This window comes from Silene latifolia, unplaced genomic scaffold, assembly GCF_048544455.1.
Source record: "Silene latifolia isolate original U9 population unplaced genomic scaffold, ASM4854445v1 scaffold_57, whole genome shotgun sequence".
NCBI classification, from domain to species: domain Eukaryota; kingdom Viridiplantae; phylum Streptophyta; class Magnoliopsida; order Caryophyllales; family Caryophyllaceae; genus Silene; species Silene latifolia.
Window position 1 is genome coordinate 3571825 of NW_027413480.1, and position 23517 is coordinate 3595341.

At 38.7% G+C, this 23517-nt stretch overlaps 1 protein-coding gene across 4 annotated transcripts; it reads right to left on the reverse strand.

Moving 5' to 3' along the window:
- Positions 1-13141: 13141 nt before the first annotated feature.
- Positions 13142-18646, reverse strand: LOC141639819 (uncharacterized). Of its 4 annotated transcripts, none has more exons than XM_074448861.1 (6): positions 18465-18646; positions 18226-18268; positions 17589-17628; positions 15355-16798; positions 15102-15245; positions 13142-15013 (listed from the first exon to the last, which is right to left on the reverse strand). In XM_074448861.1, the coding sequence occupies exons 4-6, from the start codon at positions 16795-16797 to the stop codon at positions 14096-14098; spliced, it is 2505 nt and encodes an 834-aa protein (XP_074304962.1). In that variant the 5' UTR covers position 16798; positions 17589-17628; positions 18226-18268; positions 18465-18646; the 3' UTR covers positions 13142-14095. The 4 variants fall into 4 exon arrangements, 2 of the variants coding, with proteins under 2 accessions (XP_074304962.1, XP_074304961.1); XM_074448860.1 differs by having other exon boundaries at positions 18226-18365; XR_012542683.1 differs by lacking the exons at positions 13142-15013; positions 15102-15245; positions 15355-16798; positions 17589-17628 and adding an exon at positions 17834-18141 and having other exon boundaries at positions 18465-18632.
- Between the last annotated feature and the right edge of the window lie 4871 nt (positions 18647-23517).

A 23517-nucleotide genomic window follows, 5' to 3' on the forward strand; every position in this document is an offset into this window, starting at 1 on the left:
TAACATGCGAATATCGTCATAAAACATAAATACAATATAGAAACGATAAGGAATTAGAATCAACCTCGGGTCCTTATAGTGCGGCGTAAAGAAGTAAATCAAATGAGATTCCCTCCTAATTGTTGCACCCAAGACCTTGTCCGAGATATGCCCTTGTGCTAGAATGTGTTCTCCGATTGCCTTGCAATATTGGGAGAACTGATGTGAGTTTGCTTGAGATGTGAGATCTCGGTTTCTCTGAGAGAAGAATGCTCTTGAAACCCTAATTTTTGTTTCAAAAATGATGATTAGGTTACAAAGAGGAGGGACTCCCTCTTTGTATCATTCGGCCAAACCGAGTGAGTAAGAGAGAAATGGGCTTTCCATTTCCTCTTCACTTAAACTCGTGATCCGGTCCATAGCTCGCTAAGTGTATACGACGCGGTTTAATTATAAATTGTTATCGGTTATCGGAAATTAAGGCATCAGCTAAAAATACGGGCTAGCTGAATTATTAATTCGTGTCCGACAAAAACAGTATTGTATAATTATGTTCAATATACATTAATTAAATATAAATCGTTTATATTTAATTTTACGAATTAACTGGTTAATTCGCCTTAGCCCATGATATTTAATCCGTATTAAATATAATATCTCAACATCACATATTCGACTAATTACTAGTCAAATAACTCGGACTAACTGGTTAGTCAAATTTGGCATCTACATGACTGTATTTTCATACGGTCACGTCTCTCGAACGTATCCTATAGGTGTGACTTTTAGGGACCAGTTGATCACCGCCATCTGTATGACAATAACGTCAAACTTATCTAGCAAGCCAACCGTTATTGATAAACGTGGATCAACTGATAATGATACCAAAGTATGCCCTTTGATCCTTTTAGAGGTTTGTAAGTCCTTGCACTAACTGTTAAGGACACCAACCCCAACAATGGTATGTAGAACCAAGGATGATTTTGTATTTATGACTAATGCATTTGTTTTGAAAATGTAAAGAAATGAAATAAAAGGTTTTAAAATACTTTTTAAAATGTAAAGAAATGAAATAAAAGGTTTTAAAATACCTTTTGAAATGTGATTAACCAAATATTATCACCGAAACACGGATTAAACCGTCATGGTATTTGGAATCAAGGGTGAAAAATGTTTTATGGCTAAAGTTCATCATAAAAATGATTCGAAATACTTGAAATGGTAAAAACCGATTACAAATATGAAATGAAAATAAAGGGAAGAAGAGACCAAACACAGTTGGATTAAGGCCTGAGAGAGGCTTTAGGCGCGAGCCTGTCTGCTATACAAGCAACCCTGCCTGAGCCAAAATTCCGGTTTTGGCTCACTTATCCCATATTTGGACCATGTTTTAGCATGTTATAGTCGTGAAACAAAATAAAAACATGATAGAATAGGATTTTTACACCCTCATACTTACATGCTAGGCTTGAGACGAGAAATCGACGAAAGTGTCTCAACTTGTTTGGTCGGAAAACTTGGTTTGAAAACCATTTTAGCAATGTAAAAGAGTGTTTAAAATTTAGTGATGGTGGAGTTGGTCGAGATGGTTGGTCAAGTGATTTAATGCACGATGACGGTACCAAACAATGTATAAGGCTTGTGTTTTTGATCGGTAGGTCGGAAACACATGTCGGTTTGTGACTTGAGAAGTCGAATCTAGAATTTTAAGGGAGAAATAAGGGGGCGGACACTCGCGTAAGGTGTTATGGTGTGTAAAGGTGGGTATTTATAGAGAAATGGGTGATTGTGTGTGTTTTGAGCGACGTGGCCGCATGGGCTGCTCGAAGAGGCGCGAGCCAATTTGCGGGTCTTCGAGTTGTCTTGTCACTATCACGCAATTGTAATCATGATTTGTTCTATCCTACGTTTTGTTGGAGCTGGTGTCCTCCACAAATTAGAGTGATAACATTTGTAAATCTCTTACAAGTTCACAAAGGTATACTTCGTATATTTAATCAGTTGATTAACGTTTACCTAATAACGGTTGGCTTGCTAGAAAGTTTGACGTTATTATCATACAGATGGCGGTGATCAACTGGTCCCTAAAGATCACACTTATAGGACGTATTTGAGAAATGTGGTTATAGAAATATAATTACATTGATGCCCAAAATGACTAAAACGTTAGTCAATGTGTTGATGAGATAATTATTTAATGAAAATTAAATAATATTAAGTTGAGACGAATTAACTGTCAATTCGTAAATTAAATATAATAAGTTATATTTAATTAAATATATATAAGGTTAGTTTGGACGAATTAATCTGTTAATTCGTAGTTAAATATAATCAGTTGTATTTAATATCAACAAGTTGAATGTGTCATAGTGGTAATAGTGAGGGTACACATACCAAGAGGTCATGGGTTCGATCCTCACTAGATGACAATTCAACACATATCATATATTTTTGGAAAGATCAAAATAAGGAGAATTTTGCTCCATAATTCGGTCTGATGGCCGAAAATTAGGGAAGTAATTTTCTTTCCTAATTGATTTCGGATTTCGGTCTATATAAAAAGAAAGGTAGAGAATTATTTCTAACCTAATTCTTTTTCTGACCTTGCCTTCTCTTTCTCATCACAAAAACACAAAGACAATAAAATTTTACAGAAAAATTTAGATTGATTTCTAGCATAATCAAAGGGTATATCTCAGATCGTCTTGGGTGCAACTAATAGGCGAATATCAATTTTGATATTGTTCTTAGGCCAATTTTGCTAGGACTGAAGGTTAATTCTAAATCTTTTATACTTTGTTTATGTATTTTGTTTATGACCATTGATCATCATTGTTAAATTCGTTATAATCCTTCTAGTTTAAGGGAAGTATACAGATTATTTCCCATAAGTGGTATCAGAGATTTAGGCTACGATTTTAATTTTGATGATTTTCTTAAAATTTGTACGTAAACTATAACCTAATTTTCGAGAAAAATTAGGGTTTCGTTTTTTTTTTCGGCTAAAAAAAAAAAAAAAATTTGGCCGAGTTTTTTTATCTTTCGGCCTGTTTTTTTCTTCTTTCGTTTTTCCTTTTGTTTGATGATTTATATTCAATTTCTGTAGATCATATCATTGTTTTAATCGGTTAAAATTATCATATGAGAATTGGTAGATTTTGATTTAATGCAGATTAAGTTAAAATAAATATAGTATCATCATGTCATTGATACAAGAACTTGTTTTTGCTATATAGTTTTAGCATATAAGATTAATCATGATTGTTAATTCATTTGCTAAACCATGTTCTGTTAGCAACTATAAACTTTGTTCTTCATCAATTTTTGTATTACGGCTTTTTGCCGCAAAAGGAAAATAATTTTGACGGCTCATTTTTTTTAGGTATGCCGTGAAAAAAAAACGTTTTTAGGTTATTCTTTTTTTTCTCTATTACCGAATCAGAAAAAAAAAAAAAAAAGAAGGAAAGATTTTTTTTCCGAAATATTATGGAAGTTTTTTTTCTTAATTGCCGAATAAAAAAAGGGGGAAGGGGCTGTTTTTTTATGATCAGCCGTGTAGTAGCTGTTAAAAATAATAAAAAAAAATTTGTTTATTTTTTCAGCCGAACCAATTTTAATTGGTTTTTATTTTTTTTTATTTTTGGCCAATTAGTTATTGTGAATCGGTTCACAATTTAATGATACCGAGTTATTTTAAAGCAGTTTAAAATTTTGACGGATAGAATTCATATTACAAGTTTAATATGGATTATGTATGAATTAATGTGATTAAATTGCGGAATTGTCACTTAATTTAATTTAAATAGGTGGTTTGGACAAATTAATCAACATAATTAATTTATTGTCTTATGTATGTTTAATTTATTTTAGTTGATGCTTTTAATTATGTTGAATGAATCGAATGAATGAATTTTATTTATGTATTTAATTTTGCAATCGGTTGTAATTTGTAATACTTAGTGTGGCCTTAGTCAATTATGTTTTCGTTATGAAGGAAACATAATTTTTATGTAATTATGAGATCTCGAATCTCCTTTATTTTAGTTTTGGGTTTTGAAATTAGAATGTAATTAATAGGTCAATTATGTAATTTTAATTATTGTAATTTCAAAGAAGTCTAAAGATGAAGATTCAAGCTCACTCCCGCTACATGGATCAAGATGGAACATCAAGACAAGCTTCTCGGGTCCAAGGACGGATTCCAAACTTGTATTTATTGTTCATTTTGATAGGATAGGCCACACTAGGACTTTTATTTTTTTTACGTTTTTCATTTTATTGCTTTTCATTCACATGCTAGTAATTGCATCATATTCCGCCTAAAACCAAACCACCTACTACTAAAATGCATGAAAATTGACTCATATAGTTGTATGTTAGTTTTCATGGACATGCAGATGTCACAGTCTTTAAGCCATCACTTTAGTTTAAATCATTCACGCATGCTAGATAATAGTTCACTTAAAATGAATTAAAAATAGTTGATGGGATCTTCCTCTAAGAACCGGAAATTGAGATTAGTCTTTATAAGGGCAAACATCTATGAGTCCCTTCTTCGTCGGTAGGCCTAATATGATCCCTTCTACGTTGGGTAAGTAGTTGTGTTGACTTAGTTTACCTCAACATCATAGTCCGAAGAGTTTCTCGTGATTATGATGGACTAAAGATAGAATTTACAGAAATTTATCGACCAGGAATTCTAACGGTAGAATTAGCTAACAGGTTAGCTTATCAATTTACAGAGAATTGAGTCTTGGGGTCATTTATATAATTCTTGAGGGAGGTCAATTGTATAAATGTTTTTGAGTCTTCGCGTTATGACATTAGTTCATTAGACTTAAAATAAAATCGATACATGCTTATTATTTTATTCTTCTTTCGCAGTGTAGAACACGCTTATTATCAATAATACTGTTACAACAAATGGCTGGAAATAACGCAATCCCAATGCCTAGTGCCACACTAGATCGTTCGTCCTGGCTAAAAATGTTTATGGACCAAATGAATCAGTCCACTTGACTGAAAAATGATGGGTCCAATTTTGCGGACTGGGAGGCGGCACTACGGAATGCTGCCATTGCTGACAGTAAGCTCAGGTATTTAACTGAGCCAATACCGGTCAACCCAGGCCCAAATGCAGGAGCCAACGAGTCACTCGCTTATAGTGATTTCGTTATGGAAGTGGGTGCGATAAAGAACGTACTCATCTTTGCAATGGAAACCAATTTGCAGAGACGCTTCATTGCCCAAGGTGCAAACAAGATTTTCACCACGCTCACTAATGAGTTTTCAAAGGCACCGAGAATCATCACATATGAGCATACCTGTCGCTTCTTTGATGCGAAACTCCAGAAGGGCCAACCGGTTAGCCCACACATTCTTCACATGATTGAGAATGTCGAGAAGCTGGAGGCACTGAATTGTAAAATCAGTGAGAGCATTGTCATTGACCGAATGCTTCATTCTCTTCACGATGGTTTTGCCCGTTTCAGGGCGAACTACTACATGAATGACTTGAAAAAGAGTCCTCATGAGCTACACTCCCTTCTCGTACAGACCGAGAAGGATATGAAATTGAGTGGGAGCATGAAGCAGGATGTTCTCACAATTTACAACAAAGGTAAAGGTAAGGGCAAGGCTTATGGCGACCTAGCTGTAGGTAAGTCAAAGTTTAAGAAGTCAGGAAACGGTAAGAGTGCGCCTGGTGAGACTAGTGGCTCACAAGGCAAGATAAAGAGCAAAGACGGTGACATAGAGTGCCACCATTGTCACAAGACTGGACATTGGAGGAGGAACTGTCCCGTCTACCGTGAGGACATCAAGGCAGGCCGCGTCGTTCCTGTTGTTATGACATCTTATATTCATATAATTGAGATTAACCATGCAAGTTTCGGAACTTGGGTACTAGATACTGGTTGTGGTTCTCATCTATGTAATCATTTGCATGGCCCAAAGAACATCATACCTCTCGAAAAAGGTGATGTGGACCTGCGAGTCGGGAATGGAGCACGAGTAGCTGCTGCCTCGAAGGGAACATATGTAATCCAACTCCCTAGTGGTTTTGAGTTATCTTTAAATAACTGTTACTATGTACCCAGTTTATCTAAGAACATTATTTCTGTTTTCGTACTTGCTAAAGACGGTTTTACATTTTCAATAAAGGATAATAGTTGTATTTTCTCTTTTAATGAAATGATTTATGGCAAAGCAGTTTCCATGAATGGAATTTATATCTTAGATCAAACCACGAAAGTATTACACATGAATAATAAGAAATTAAAGGTTGGTGACAAAGATCAAACTTATCTATGGCATTGTCGAATGGGACACATAAATGAGAAACGCGTAAAGAAACTCGTCGATAATGGGAATATTCCCTCATTCGGATTCTCTGCATATGGCACGTGTGAATCATGTCTCATTGGCAAGATGACTCGAATTTACTTCAAAGGTGTTGGAATGCGCGCTAGTGACCTATTAGGGCTCATCCATACGGACGTATGTGGACCTATGTCAATTACCGCTAGAGATGGCTATAGATATTTTATCACTTTCACGGACGATTTGAGTAGATACGGATATGTCTACTTAATGAAGCATAAAAGTGAGTCCTTTGAGAAATTCAAGGAATACCAGAATAGGGTACAGAACCAACTGGGTAGAAAGATTAAAGCACTCCGTTCAGATCGGGGTGGCGAATATCTTTCAAATAAGTTTGATCAACACCTGAAAGACTGTGGAATCGCTCTATAGTTAACTCCACCTGGAACACCTCAATTAAATGGTGTGTCCGAACGGAGAAATCGAACCTTACTTGATATGGTTCGATCCATGATAAGTCACACATTAGTGCCTGAATCATTATGGGGTTATGCTCTTTTGTCAGCCGCTCTTATACTTAACCGAAGTCCGTCTAAAGCTGTCGACAAGACTCCATATGAAATGTGGAAGGGAACGGTACCTAACTTGTCCTTTATTCGGGTTTGGGGCTGCGAGGCTTATGTCAAGTGGAGACATGAGGATAAGCTCGGCCCGCGATCGGTCAAGACATACTTTATAGGTTATCCAAAAGAAACATTTGGTCATTACTTCTATTCGCCTACCGAACATCGGTTTTTTGTTGCGGCTAGTGCGACGTTCTTAGAGAAAGAATTTCTCGAGAACAAGTCGAGTAATAGAACCTTCGAGCTGTCGGAGATTCCAGAACCAACAACCGTGGAACAGATGGAGGAAGTTGTACCTCCAACTGATGATACGGTTAATATTCCTGAGGAACCTAGGAGGTCGGGTAGAGACTCTCATCCTCCGGACAGATACATTGGTATGGTCGAGGAGAATGATGTTTTACTTCTAGAAAGTAATGAACCCGCAACCTATAAAGGTGCTATGGCCTGTTTCGACTCAAAGCTATGGCTCGAAGCCATGCAACCCGAGATGGACTCCATGTATGAGAATAACGTATGGGATCTAGTTGATTTACCTGATAAGGTAAAACCTCTATAGTGCAAATGGCTTTACAAAATAAAGCGTTATGTAGACGCGCAACCAGATATCTATAAGGCACGACTCGTGGCAAAAGGTTTCACTCAAGTGCAAGGATTGCATTATGATGAGATTTTTGCACCTGTAGTCATGCTACGTTCCATTCGGATAATCTTAGCGATTGCCGCATTTCATGATTATGAGATTTGGCAAATGGATGTGAAAACCGCCTTCTTAAACGGTTATTTGGAGGAAGAGTTGTACATGGTGCAACCCGAAGGTTTCATAGATCCTAAACATCCTAAGAAAGTATGCAAGCTTAAGCATTCCATTTATGGACTTAAGCAAGCTTCTCGGAGTTGGAATCATCGTTTCGACCAAGTGATAAAAGAGTATGGTTTCACTCGATCGGTCGAAGAACCATGCTTATATATCAAGTCTAGTGGGAGCAAGATTGTATTCTTGATATTGTATGTCGATGACATACACTTGATTGGGAATGACATTCCTCTCCTTTCTTCGGTTAAAGAATGGTTGAAGAACCATTTCTAGATGAAAGATCTGGGTGAGGCACAACGTATTTTGGGAATCCGTATCTACCGAGATAGATCACGACGGACGTTATCACTTAGTCAGGAGTCTTATCTAGATAAGGTTCTTGAGAGGTTCAGCATGACCAACTCCAAGAAGGGGAACCTTCCTATGACGACCGGGATGCGATTGAGCAAGTCTCGATCACCCACGACGCCCTGAAGGTATTGAGCGCATGAGTCGTGTTCCTTATGTTTCTGCAATAGGATCGATCATGTATGCCATGATATGCACACGTCCAGACGTGGCATATGCATTGAGTATGACGAGTTGGTACCAAAAGACTCCAGGTGAAACACACTGGATAGCAGTCAAAAATATCTTCAAGTACCTATGGAGGACTAAGGATTGGGTATTGACTTATGGAGGCGATACTAAGCTATGCGCAACCGGTTACGCAGATTCTAGCTTCCAAACGGATCGAGATGATTCAAAATCTCAGTCCGGGTTCGTCTTCACTCTTAATGGTGTGCGGTCCAGCTGGAAGAGTTCCAAACAGAGTGTTGTAGCAGATTCTACTACTGAATCCGAGTACTATGCCGCTTCGGAGGCAGCAAAGGAAGCGATATGGATGCGTCAATTCTTACAAGGGCTTTCGGTAGTTCTTAGTTCGAATGACCCGATCGCCATCTATTGTGACAATAGAGGTGCCATCTTCCAGGCTAAGAAGCCAAAGTCTAGCAACAAATCTAGACATGTACTTCGGAAGGCTCACCTGATCCGTGATTACGTGGAGCAAGAAGAGATAGTGATTGACAAGATCGCGACGGATGATAACATCGCGGATCCTCTCACCAAACCGTTGAATTATGATAAGCATGTAGGGCATGTTAATTCCATGGGAATTAAATATGTTCCAGAGTTGTAGTACTTAATTATGGATTTGATACATTATCTTTTTCATATATTATTTATAACTTCATCGTTTTATATATATATAATATTTTGTTTTTCCTGTGGATTGTACTGACAACATTGAACGCCACAAAGTGAACTGAATTACATTATATTTGTTTAGGTCCGTAATCGCCAATGTGAGCTGATAACTCCGGCTATTATATTGTGCAGTCGATTGATGGTGGGTTCAACGAGCCATAAGTTAAACGGTTAACTAATCGATCACAGATACGAGATTATGACGATACCTCGTAGGACAATTTTTATTTGTGACAACGTAATGGAGTCCTAAATGTTTTATAACATTCGGTGCCAGGTCGTGGATAGGACATCTATTGTGTTCCTAGAGTCGATTCTTTTGACTATCAACTGTCTCTTGAGATTAAGGCAGTCTTTGGGTGACTTTGGTTTCTTTCTCACAGTCTACCGTAACTGGGGCTAAGTAGATTTTTTCGGGTCATTTCATACGTGCTTACATCTCGCAAGATTTGAGTTGAGGAAAATATCCATCCCTTATCAGGTATAGTTATTTCTCAAGGCCACTCGAGGAGTTGTAACTGAAATGCATGGCCATGCTCGAATGTTGATTCGTTTATCAGTTAAGTTACTCTCTAGTCGGGAAAACCACTCTTGATATTGATCGCTTGTAAAATACGACCTTTGTGAATTCGGATTTGCAAATTGTTTTACATTGAGTGGGAGAAATTTTAAAGGATATGAGAATCGGTTATCGCACATACACTTGTGAGGACAAGTGGGAGTTTGTTGGAGCTGGTGTCCTCCACAAATTAGTGTGATAACATTTGTAAATCTCTTACAGGTTCACAAGGGTATACTTCGTATATTTAATCAGTTGATTAACGTTTACCTAATAACGGTTGGCTTGCTAGAAAGTTTGACGTTATTATCATACAGATGGCGGTGATCAACTGGTCCCTAAAGGTCACACCTATAGGACGTATTTGAGAAATGTGGTTATAGAAATATAATTACATTGATGCCCAAAATGACTAAAAAGTTAGTCAATATGTTGATGAGATAATTATTTAATGAAAATTAAATAATATTAAGTTGAGACGAATTAACTGTCAATTCGTAAATTAAATATAATAAGTTATATTTAATTAAATATATATAAGGTTAGTTTGGACGAATTAATCTGTTAATTCGTAGTTAAATATAATCAGTTGTATTTAATATCAACAAGTTGAATGTGTCATAGTGGTAATAGTGAGGGTACACATACCAAGAGGTCATGGGTTCGATCCTCACTAGATGACAATTCAACACATATTATATATTTTTGGAAAGACCAAAATAAGGAGAATTTTGCTCCATAATTCGGTCTGATGGCCGAAAATTAGGGAAGTAATTTTCTTTCCTAATTGATTTCGGATTTCGGTCTATATAAAAAGAAAGGTAGAGAATTATTTCTAACCTACTTCTTTTTCTGACCGTGTCTTCTCTTTCTCATCACAAAAACACAAAGACAATAAAATTTTACAGAAAAGTTTAGATTGATTTCTAGCATAATCAAAGGGTATATCTCAGATCGTCTTGGGTGCAACTAATAGGCGAATATCAATTTTGATATTTTTCTTAGGCCAATTTTGCTAGGACTGAAGGTTAATTCTAAATCTTTTATACTTTGTTTATGTATTTTGTTTATGACCATTGATCATCATTGTTAAATTCGTTATAATCCTTCTAGTTTAAGGGAAGTATACAGATTATTTCCCACATGTTTTGGATGAACTTGATTTGTACTTGACCATGAAGTATTCCGGGAATACTTAACATAGAAGTCTTGAAAGGTTTGTTTTTTGTGTTTGACTCGATTTGACTCGTTGTTGGAGTCGAGATTTGAATTTTGAGTCGATTTTTTGTCCGGTGTCGATTTTAACTCTAGTTAGTGTCATTGTGGCCCCGTCGTCATGTATTAAACACTCAAGGTACTTTTGAAAAGTTTTGAAATGTTTTATTTTCGAAATCGTTTTAAGTTTTCCGACGTATAGTTGTACAAAACTGTCGATGAAACGCTGCGATTCCTAAGCATGTTGTAGTCCGATAATCATCGGGTGTTTGTTGGAGACTCGACAGATATTGGGTATCTACAGGGTGCAATCAATTTAGCTTCGATTTACTCCGTTTAGGCAAGATTAATGCTCCTCTCCTACCAAGGACACCAATTCTCATAGAATATGCATAATAGGAAGCTAAAGACGAGAAACGACCCTAATACACACTAAAAGGCATAGTAAAGAGGCTAGTTAGGGTACTAAATGTGCGTAAATAGGAGTCACATAAAATATCCCCAAACCGAACCTTTGCTCGTCCCGAGTAAGAGGTGACTAAGACTGTGACCCTTATTTAAACTAATACTACTATCAACTCACAAAAAGACATCTGTGAGGTAAGATGCCTTCTTGCAAGGCAAGGCGAGGCTTACCAAAATGGCGATGCATCCAAATATTAAGCACACAAAACACGTCAAAGGATGCATCTACAAAAGTATAACCACTTTCCTCATCTAAGTGGCGGAAATCAACTAAAAGGGAAGCAATTTAAGGGTACACATTCTATAATAGATACTAGTTCTTCAAGCCACTAAGTCCAAGAGGATACAACAAGTCACCTCCAAGTGGTGTTAAACTAGGCTATTTTTGTCCACAATTGCTAAATGCTTTCGTCAAGGGCGATCGGATGGGGTGGAATGATGATCCCTATGATGTTAGTGGCATATGACATGACAAATCTCGGATTCTGTACAAGTGTCACTACAACAAATCCCTGAATTTAACGACGCTTTTTAGCCATTTTATGAAGCTTAAAAGCGTCAATAATATTTTTCTCAACGCTTCTTGAAAGCGTCAATTTTTTTGCCATCACAATTTAATGACGCTTTCTTGTGCCAGGCTTCTTAACATTTAAGAGCGTCAATAAGATAAATATTGACACTTTTGAGCGTCATAATCATCTAAATAAATTTGTCACTTTTAAGCGTCAATAAGTATATCATTGACGCGCTGTTATGTCAGTAAATATTTCATGTTGACACCCTGTCACTCAAGGGTTGGTTTACAACATCAATTATTTTGTTAGGAGGTCAATTTTTTCCTTTTGCTCTTCAATCTTATTTGAAGAGTGAACTGCATTTTTAAGACCATCTCCAAGTAAGGTCAATTGCTAGGTCATGACCTTACTTGGTCACACTAATCACCAATTAACCAAACAATTATGGTGACCTTTGGAAAGAAGAGGTCAATTTGTGACCTTTGGTGGGGCAAATTGACCCAACTCATGACCTATATGTGGCGATATGTGATTGGTTGACAATATTAATAATTAATAACAAAAATATATATATTAAAAGGTGATATAATGTGGAGAGATGTAATTGGTTGATAAGTGAAAAATGATTGGGTTGATGAACTAAAATCAAACTAGATTTAACTTGGTGAATCAAGTGAAAATTTTTTAAAGTTTATTAAACTAATGATAAATTTCTTTATATTCACTAAAGATTGTTGTGCTATTTGTTTTTCTGTTTTTAAAATAGTTTATTATACTAATGATAAATTCCTCTATATTCACTAAAGATTGTTGTGCTATTTGTTTTTCTGTTTTTAAAATTTTTTCACTTGATTCACCAAGTTTTGACAAGTGCAAATCATACTAGAGGCAAAGATCAAGGGATTTATCATTAGTATAAGGGTTTTTTGTGTTTTACCACCTAATAAGTTCAAAACTTTACAATTTACCACCTAATAAGTTCATCTTTACTAATTACCTCCTAATCTTTACTAATAACCCCCTAATTTTGATGGTAACCTTCACCATCCACACCTACTTGGCATTTTAGTGACGGTTTTTGTTAATTACCGTCTCGCTTACGTTTTATCGTCTCTCGGCTAATTTTAATGACCAAACTACCTCTTATACACTACTCGGTACTCACGATACAATACACCCCCCTTACATCATACAGTATAAAGTAATACAAACAAACCCCCAATTCTCAACTCGTCATTTCTTAAGAATTTAGGGTTCTTCCTCAAATTTCCAGACAAGATCAAGTATGCTACTCTTCCCATCTCTTTCTCAAGTTCATTTTTCTTTGTTGTCAATTATTATACCTCCTCTTCCTCTCTCTCCTTTTCAAATTCCTTTATGTTTGTTATCAATTGTTTAATTTTGTTCAGGTTTTGTTTTTTTATCATTTTTGGGTTGTTAATTTGGGTTATATTTATAGTTGTGCTTGTACCAAAACTGTGTAATCCTTTGTTTATGCATACTTAATTTATGCTACTACATGGTGCTACACTCTTGAAAATTGCTTTCGATTTCTGGGTTAAACATACAAGCTTTGCCTAAAAATGCCTACTAACATTAATTTATTGCACATAATCTCAGGCATAATGTCGTCAACAAGTGAAAGCAAATGCGTCAGTGTTGGTCTTGGCAAGTGCGAAGAGAAATGAAGAACTGGTGGTGTAGTGATCTTATGTTGTGCAATAGTTTGTGGGTGTTTGTTTATGTGTATTAGTAAGCTATTAAATTAGACTAATCTCAATTTAAGGTGTTAATTGTATGTAGTAGTGGATTATGAATTATAAAAGTTAGGTAGGTAGTTTTTAAGGTGGTAGTGCTTATGTAGTTTGTAATGTTTTTAATGGATTATGTTATCATCTGTATCAAACTTTCTATGAAATGGATTGTGTCAATTTTCAATTAATGGATTATGAGCATTTTATGCAGCATATGAAATAGCTATGTGTAACACCCTCTGAAAGTTGCAGGGTGCATTCAACATTGCATTAATGGATTTCAATTCATGTTCCACTTTTGTACCTGAAATAGCTATGTGCAGCACCTGACGAAACTTGATCAGGGAATTGATAATCCACAAAAAAAAAAAGGAAAACACACACATGATCTCCTCAAAAAGGTTCAATTAATGGATTTCAATTCATGTTCCACTTTGAACAAATACTGACAAAGAGGTTTAACAACTCTTGTTCACTAAACGACTAATATTCTAAACAACAATTGTTATTCTAAACTACAACTAATATATTATCTATTTTTGCAAAATAGCCAGATCATAAGCTAAAATACTCCCAACCCACAATTACTCACCAACAGCTCAATCAATAGGTGGTTGGCTTCCAGTTTGACTCAAAATAGCCTGATCATGAGCCCTTGATGCTCTTTTTTGTTGAGCTTTTGTTTTTGTTGCCTTGACCCATGGTGTATTCAACTGAGGTCTACCACCTTTGCTTGGTTGTTTGGGGGCTGTTGTAGGATTCTTACAAGTCTTGCTGTTATGGCCTAGTGTACCACATCTTCCACATTTATTTGACTTTTTAACTCTTCTAACTTGTGTAGACTCATCAGCCTCCTTTATTCTTTTCTTCTTAGAAGGTCTCCCAGGCATCCTCCTTGAGATGGGTGGGAGTGGTTCAGGTAGGTCAGTCTTCTCCCATTGACTTACTCCAGGCATTGGATAGATTGCAGGAGTGTATGCAAGTAGATATTTTTCCTTGGAATATGCTTCATTGACAAAATCCTTAGGGATGAGCCTTTGTTTAGCAATACATGCCATGGCATGTATGCAAGGTATACCAGTTAACTCCCAATGAAAACAAGTACATTTCTGTTCAACTAAATTGACACTACAAGTCTTCCCTTTGTAATCTACCTCAAAGTTAGTCGTTACACTTGGGTTGACAGTGGCATACCTTATTTCCTCATACATCTTTTTGAAGCATTTGTCAATGTATGGCATAAACTTCCCCTCATATTTAGAAACTCCTTCTCTTTTATCATAATTCCTCTTCATGACATACCTTCGCATCCATTCCATGTGTGTAAGAATGGGCTTGTCCCTTGCATCTTTCAAGACAGCATTGAAAGACTCGCAAAGGTTGTTGAGGAGCATGCTGCTTTTACAGTTGGTTAAGAAGGCATGTCTACTCCAATGCCTAGGTGGGATTCTAGTTAGGTAGTTATGGGCTGCCTCAGACAAGAATTTGATACCTTCCATCTCTGCCTTGAACTCAACCTGGGAAGTACAGTAGCATACATATCAGTAGGTCTTACAGTAGAAGCTAAGTTATAGCTAAGACATCAGTACAAGTACAAATGAATACCTGTGTGGTTGCCCAAGCAGCTTTCCAAAAGCCGTCTTTGAATGCTTGACCAGCAAACTGAAGTTTGAAATTGGCCCATATGTGCCTAACACAATACCTGATCTCAGCTTTAGGAACAACCACATTCATGGCATCAATTAATCCCTATCAAATACAAGAACAATACCAAACTGTTAATAGGATCTCCCCTTGATATGAGCTTTTAAAAAAACAAGGACAATATCAAAATATTAAAAGCAAATAAAGGTCATACCTTTTGTCTATCAGACATAAAGGTTAGGCCTTCCCCTTCATCTGAGCCTATGTCTTTGACCAGCAAATCCAAGAACCATTGCCATGTATCTGCATTTTTCACTTCCACAACAGCCCATGCTACTGGAAATATATTATTATTCCCATCCATAGCCACAGCCACTAAACACATCCCAGGGTACACCCCCTTTAAGTGACAGCCATCAACACCAAGCAGAGGCCTACACCCATTCACAAAGCCTTCTTTACATGCTGTCAAACAAATGTACATTCTTTGGAAAATGGGAGGGGGTCTATCAACCCTATCTACCTTCACACAAGCTGAGGAACCTGGACTATACTTCCTAACTGCAGCTACATAATCCCATACCCTACTGTATTGTTCATCTGAATTGCCATTTATCATCATCTTTGCCCTTGCTCTAGCTACCCAACACTTATGGTAGTCTACATCAACTCCAAGATCCAACTTCACTCTACTTTGAACTCCCTTCAAAGTCCAATGTGGGTCTGACCTCCAAACCTCCAAGTACTTTTCAGCCAAGTACTCTGATGTCACAATCCTATTCTTTGTTGTGAATACACAAACATGCTCCAAGTGTAATGATTTAATTTGAAATGTTAGGTTCTCACCATTTAATTTAGTGGCATAAAGCCTATACTTACACTTTGTCTTCACTGAACATGTGCATTTAGGCAACCTTGACCTTTTAGAATTCCAAGGACACTCACATCTATATCTACAGTAAATTGTTACTCTAGCCCTCTCGTTGTGATAGAAATATGGCTCATATCCATTCTCAATAGCATGTTGCCTAACTGCTTTCCTATACACCTCAACAGAAGGGAATTTTAATCCCTTTTTAAGCACAATTGGTCTCCCAAAGTCAACTGAAGGGTCAAAAGTATCATATATGTCAATCTCGTCCCCAGAACCAGCCATACTTTTGTCATCATCAAAATCTATATCAGCTTCCTCACCAATCCTTACATCTAAGTCATCCACATCAATCAACTTTGAGTTCCCAACCCTAGAACATGACTGATTTAAATTTTTGTTAATCACATCAATCTGAATTTCATCAACCTCATTACTAAACAACTCTTCTTCCTCCACTAAGTCCCCTTGAACTTCAGTGTAACCTACATCCAATTGGCTAAAAGCACTGTCCTCACTCCAATACTCCTTATCATCCCCATTTAAATTCCCGACCCCATTCTGAGAAATATCAATATCCAAGTCCCCTTCATCATTCCTCTCTTCACTAATAAATGTGGAGTCTTCTTTGTAAAGTACTGTTGCAAGCTTTCTCCTTACTTGGAGCTTCTCCACCCTAGCCACAGGTGACCAAGTAGGAGTTCTTAAGGTTACTGCTGCTAATCTAGGGCTTCTCCTAACTGATAATGTAGCGCTATTGACATCAATGTTATAAGGAGAAGACATCCTACAACACCATTCAACTATTAGGGTTTCACAAATACAAATTAGGGTTTAAAAATTGGGGAAAATCAAAAGAAAAAAAAATAGAAGACGATAAACAAATTCTGGAAATTCAAAACAAATTGGGGAAAAAGGTTGGACAAATTCTGGAAATTCGAAACAATAGGGGGTAGATGATAAACAAATACTATAAATTCGAATCAAATTAGGGAAAATATAAAATAGTTACCTTTACTTTGAATAATTTGTCAATGGAGATGTTATTGAAGGTTGAATTAATTGACAAACATGCTCAAAGATGCCTTTGTCGATTGATTTTGTTGAAACAATGGAGATGATGTCGCCTGATTTCTATGGTTCCATTTAAAACTAAAGGAGAGAGATTATAAATGAGTTGAAGTTATAAGTGGGAGTATAGTTTATATAATCATAAGGGTAGTTTGGTCATTAAAATTAGCCGAGAGACGATAAAACGTAAGCAAGACGGTAATTAAGAAAAATCGTCACTAAAATGCCAAGTAGGTGTGGATGGTGAAGGTTACCATCAAAATTAGGGGGGTTATTAGTAAAGATTAGGAGGTAATTAGTAAAGATGAACTTATTAGGTGGTAAATTGTAAAATTTTAAACTTATTAGGTGGTAAAACACAAAAAACCCTTAGTATAATAAACTTTGAAGCATCGATATATTCTCATTCAAAACCAACTTGGCTATGTAAAAACAAATCAAAATTTTAATAAAGGCAGAAAGGTGGTAATATGAGATGAACATAATTGACGAGACTACGAGAGTACCTGTTTAGTATTTAGAGCAATTCCAACTTTTATCTATACTCTGAAACGTCAATACTTCTGGTTAGATGAATAATTCCAGTTAAATACATTCATTGCATAAAAAACTGTAATGTTACTCAATTTTCCATAAATATACAGTAAAAAAGTGTTCGGCAAACTTAATTCAAAGTTTAACGACTTACGATGGGAAATTGAGTACACAATACGGTATCAAAACTATTGTTATGTTGAATCGACATGAGAAACGTCACACAGAAAACATAATTTAGCTACATACAATTAAAGAACTTGTTTCATAAATTCATACACCCTCGGTAACATTCATTTGTTTACCTTTTATATTCTTTGCGAGAGACATTTTAATCAAAGATAAACAAATGATTGGGACGGAGTGAAGATATTAAAACATTGCCCATCAATCTCAAGCATAAATCAAACTACTCCAGTAATAGAGAAAACTAGGAGTATAGATCTTATAAAGATGAAAGTTATCTTGCATGACAAATTTGGAGAAGCAAAACCAAGGAAATATAGAGGAAGAACGTTTAACAACCTACAATATGAAAATGCTTCCAATTAAAACAATTTTGTGCATTATAAATCAACTAACTTGAAAAAAAAAAGGAATAAAACTTACCATTACATTATCTCAAATTTAATAGCAAAAACGCCTAGAAATTCTGGAAAATAGAGATAGAATCCATGAAATCTCAAAAATAAAGCGGTTGACTGAAGAAAATCAACTTATCTTAGAAATTACTCTTGTGAACAATAGATCTGGAGCATAATAAAGTTTGAGTGCATTAACAAAAAATCAAATGATAAAAAAAATTAAAGAATTAAAGAAATAGTAGTATGAGAGATGAATAGCCTTACCAAACAAATTACTCTTGTGAACAATAAATATTTCAAGTAGAGACAGACAAGCTTCATTATTGATTGTAGAAGGGAAGGGAGGGAGGCGGAGAGCTTTCAAACGTAAGATAGGATTTTGGGTAGTGGGAGTAGTTGAGTTGGGACGAGCAAATTAATTAAAACGAGGTAGTTTTGGGCCGCTTAGTATTTTATTAATGTGTGCTCTTTATCTTATACTCCCTCATATTCTTCATTTTCTTCCCTCTTTCCTAAAACGGATTATTCAGGTTTTCTTCCCCTTTTCTTTTTTAGAAACTTCTAATCTTATTTTATTCATTCCTCTCTCTTATCACCAAACTCCACCCAACTCACAATTCGTTATTTAATTCCTAATTATTCATTTCTCTCTCCTATCACCAAACCCCACCCAACTCACAATTCCTTATTTTATTCATTTCTCTCTCCTATCACCAAACCCCACCCAACTCACAATTCATACTTTATTCCCCTCCTTAATTCTTGTGCCCCCAACTAAGGGGATGAATATGGAGAATAGGAGGAGTATTATATATATATATATATATATATATATATATATATATATATATATATATATATATATATATATATATATATATATATATATAGAGAGAGAGAGAGAGAGAGAGAGAGAGAGAGAGAGAGAGAGAGAGAGAGAGAGAGAGAGAGAGAGAGAGAGAGAGGGGGGGGGATCAACTAAGGCCACTTATATATTTGAGTTCATAAGTCCTTCTAAGGGCCATTGGATCAAGGCAATGGAAGGCTAGGATTTGATGTCAATATGTGGCTACAAATTAATCCCTCCACCTTTTTCTCTAATTAACTCATCAATTCAACAAACCAACCTCACTAATCATTTATCATCTCATTATCACAACTTATTCTCATCTCTCTACATCTCAATTCTTTTTCCTCTCTAAAAAACCCAAAAAAATCAAAAACCCCAAAAAACCAAACCCAAAAAAATCATTCATTCATCTCTTCCTCATTCACCACCACCCACCACCACCCTACCCGACACCACCCCACCACCCGCCGCCGCCGCCGACTTTTTTTTTTTTTTTCCTGTTAGGTTTTATGTTTGGAGTTGTTTTTTTCCATTCGTTATTTTTGTTATCTTGTATTTTATTTATTTATTTTTCATTCGTTATTTTTTACTTATTTTCTCAATTCTCGCTTTTTTATAAAAAAAACTCAGATTTGAAATAACACAAACAATAACACTCCTAAAAAAAATATAAAAAGTGTAACCTTAATTGTAAATTGTATAACTTTAATGTTGATGGGGCATATTCTGCACCCGCTGACCGAGTCAACACATTGAGCAAGGTCAAAGGTAAAAGACAGCAAGTCAACATATTTAACAGCCTAACCGACAAAGCCTGTCGGCCTGTCACTTGGGTCTCGGTCTCGGCAACTAGCCGGCCGAGAGGCATATCCGCGTACTCACATCCAGTCCCCTCGGCATGGAGTCAACAAGGCTTGCCGGCCCGGCATGGGTCCCTCGGCCGAGGGTAAGATAGTCTTTTCACCTGCTAGCCACTTGGCCACTACGTGACAAAAGGTGAAAGTCTATAAATACTCCACTTCTCTCATTGAGAAGAGGATCCGAAAATCATCTTAATCTGGTATAAAACTCCCTTATCTCTCTACAATATACTTTGCCAAGTTAACACACAACTTATCTCTTTAAGTTTACTGACTTGAGCGTCGGAGTGAGTACGCTTGGTACCAAGCCGAGCCCTCAGTTTGTTCATCTTTACAGGAGAGAGCGAAAGGAAGAGACAAGCAAACAACGTCATTCTACAAGCTTAAGTGGTCATAATCCTGCTCCGAAATTACACCCGGAACAATTGGCGCCGTCTGTGGGGAAAGATACTAAAAGCTAGTCACCTCCCTTACAAAAAAAAAACACAAAACAAAACCCACTCAGCAAGCTAAGAAGATGTCAAAGCAACAAGAAACTATGAGTGAAGGAACTACATTCTTCCAGGATGACACGTTCCCTAATTCTGAGATCGGGCAGTCCCCCACCGGCCGAGTCATAGAACCGGAGTACGGGATGCCAAAAGAGCCAGAAACGCCGCTGCCTACCGGCCAAGTCACTGTCATGGGACATGTGGTCGATGCAGCCAAACTGAAACTATTCTTGGACCTGATGGGTAGTACGCCGGTCACCCCTGTCATGATGACGGTGACGGCAGCGCACCCACAGGTGACCAGGGCCCATAAAGTGACTCCGAACAACTTGTCCGGAGCGATACAAGGAGCTGGCCATGCTAGGACGCCGGCGGAGCCCATGGTGCCAGTGGCAGGCCTAAGTCCTTACCCCACTCGCGGGAGGACACCGTCGCCGCGGCAACAACGAGGCCCGCCCCGAAGGAATGAAAGAAGTCCGACTCTCCAAAGTCGGACAACAAGAAGCCCTTCCCGCCAGAGGGAGAGAAGCCGGACTAAGGTTGCGAGGAGCCGATCGCCGCGTGTCATTCGACACGTGGTCGACGACCCCTCAGTGCCTATGTCCTCGAAGTCTCTGTGCCGACTAAACTGAAGCTGCCGCCCCTATCATACAAAGGGGATAGCGACCCAACCGACCATGCCGAGGCTTTCGAGTCGTACATGTCGGTATGGGAGCTGCCTGATGAGGTATGGTACCGAGTCTTCCCAACGACCCTGCATGGGATGGCCCAGAGTTGGTACAAGGGGCTACCTAATGGCTCGGTATACTGTTATGCCGATCTAAGAGATAATTTCATAGCCCAGTATGCTTGCAACAAGAGAAGGGCCGTGGAAACACCAGATCTCCTCACTATCCGACAGGGGGAGGACGAGTCTCTCTGAAGCTACGTGAAGAGATTCGACGCAAAGGTTCAGCAGATCCAAGAGCTGAACACCGAACTGGCGGCCTTCGCACTGATGAAAGGCCTCCCGAAAGGCGAGTTCAAAAACGAGCTGATCAAGTGTGAGGACCTCAACCTAGACACCGCCAGAAAGATGGCCGATCGAGCCGTAAAGGTGGAGGACTATCACAAGACCTGGGTAGGCCACAGTGAAGCTGGGCACCCAGAGAGGAAGAGCCGCCGGGACAACGTAGATGAAGGACGCCGTGACGCGAATAGGTCACGGCCTGAGAGATTTAATAGGAAACAGAACTCGGCGGGCGCCGGGGGGAGTTCGGGACCATACACCCAGAAGCGGTACAGTAGTCTCACCCCCCTGGTCAAATCACCAGCCGAGGTCTTTACCCTAAGCAAGACTGAAGGGCAGAAATGGGCAAGGCCCCCCAAGGCGAGGGGGGACGGCGACCTTAGCCAGTTTTGCGAGTACCACGGCCAAACCGGCCATAAGACCGACAACTGTCGGCATCTGAGGAACGCCATCGAGGAGCTAATCCGAAAGGGGGCCCTCAGCAAGTATGTAGCTGGAGGCCCAGAAACAAGCTCCGACGGGGCGAATAGAAAATCAGTATTCCAGCGGATGGGAGTGATCCAGGTTGTCATCGGGGGGAACGAGAACGGTTGGTCAGCTAATGGGCACAAACGGCACCTGAACGAGCTATACCAAGCCATCAACTTTGTGCCCAAAACAGCGATCCCCGCTTCCACAATCCCCGATATAACCATCGGAAAGAAGGACTACGAAGGAGTCGTCGCCCCGCACAGCGACCCGCTCGTAGTCCACCTAGACATAGCCAACCACTTGGTCAAAAGGTGCCTGATTGACACAGGCGCCTACACGAACATCATGTTCAGACGCCACGGCCAACGCGTGATTATATCTAATGAAGAGTGATCCAAGTTTTCCATCAAAATGAAGAGTCCCCTCCGTAGTCGTACCAAGGTAGACGCCACGGCCAAAGCCGGGCAGTCACCGCAATGGCAGTTGATACTCGCGAAAGCGACCAACATGCTTAGTAGACGCCAGCCGGGCAGTCACTACAAATGCAGTTGATACTCGCGAAAGCGACCAACATGCTTAAGAACGTATGAGTACAGTTGAGAACGCAAATCTGACTGCACCGGCCAATCCGGGAGTGGCAGAGGAAGAGATAAATATGTCTATAGATACGAACGCTGTCGAGCCGTAACCTCGATTGCCTCGGCCAAAGCCGGGAGTGACGGGGAAACGACCGGTACGCTAACATGTTCACAACAGCAATTGGGAAGCGCAAATCTGACCGCCTCGGCTATGATCGGGAGTGGAGGAGGAAGCGACCGACATGCCAACATGTTTAAAAACGTTTAAGTACAGTTGAGATACGCAATCTAACTGCCTCGGCCAGGCCGAAGGTAAAAACGAAAAAGCGCTCAATATGTTAAAAACATAAGAAGACAACTCAATGGAGAATGAGATCAAAGCCTCGGACAAGCCGAAGGCAAATAAACAAACTTTATTGAAAAATGTTTACAAGGCAAAACAAAGTCGACGGCCGTCCCCATAGGGATAGCCTAAACACAACCTACCAAAGTTTATCAAAAAAGAAGGTACAACAAAAGGTTACAAACATAAGACTTGAAGTGCCAAAAGGATGGCAGGGAGGAAAGGCTCAATAGTTGGCCCCCGAACAGCTGAAGCTGTCAGAAGGGCCGGGTGAATCTGGTGACGACCGCCCGTCTCCCTATGCTTATTCTTTGCTCGCCACCGCGGCAGAGAGCAAAGCATCACCAACGGTGGGCGGCCCAGAGGAAAGCTTGGATGCTTCACTTGCCTTTGCCCTATCAGCCTCCTCCCTGGCCTCCTTCACCTTAGCATCCCGGGCCGCCTTCTCCGTAGCCTCCTGAGCGGCCTTCGCCGCCTTCGCCTCATCCGCGGCCTTGGCCTCCGCAGCAGCGGCCTTCTCATCCAGAAGCCGGTCAAAATCTTGCCACGGGAAGGAGCCTTCAGGAAGGAGCTCTTTAATTGCATCCCTGGTAACATCTTCAGCTTGGTCCCGGTACCGGGCACACATGTCAGGGATGATGACGATCTTCAGCGTCTCAATATCCTTCTCCCTCTGAGCAAGGATAGCCTTTGTGCTCTTATGCTCCTTCGCCTC

Coding starts and splice junctions, on each gene's coding strand:
- LOC141639819 (XM_074448861.1), bottom strand. CDS start 16,797: ATGTCTTCTCCTTATAACATTGATGTCAATAGCGCTACATTATCAGTT. Junction 15,246..15,354: donor TTATGTCTGATAGACAAAAG/GTATGACCTTTA, acceptor TGTATTTGATAG/GGATTAATTGATGCCATGAA. Junction 15,014..15,101: donor CTGCTTGGGCAACCACACAG/GTATTCATTTGT, acceptor TGTACTTCCCAG/GTTGAGTTCAAGGCAGAGAT.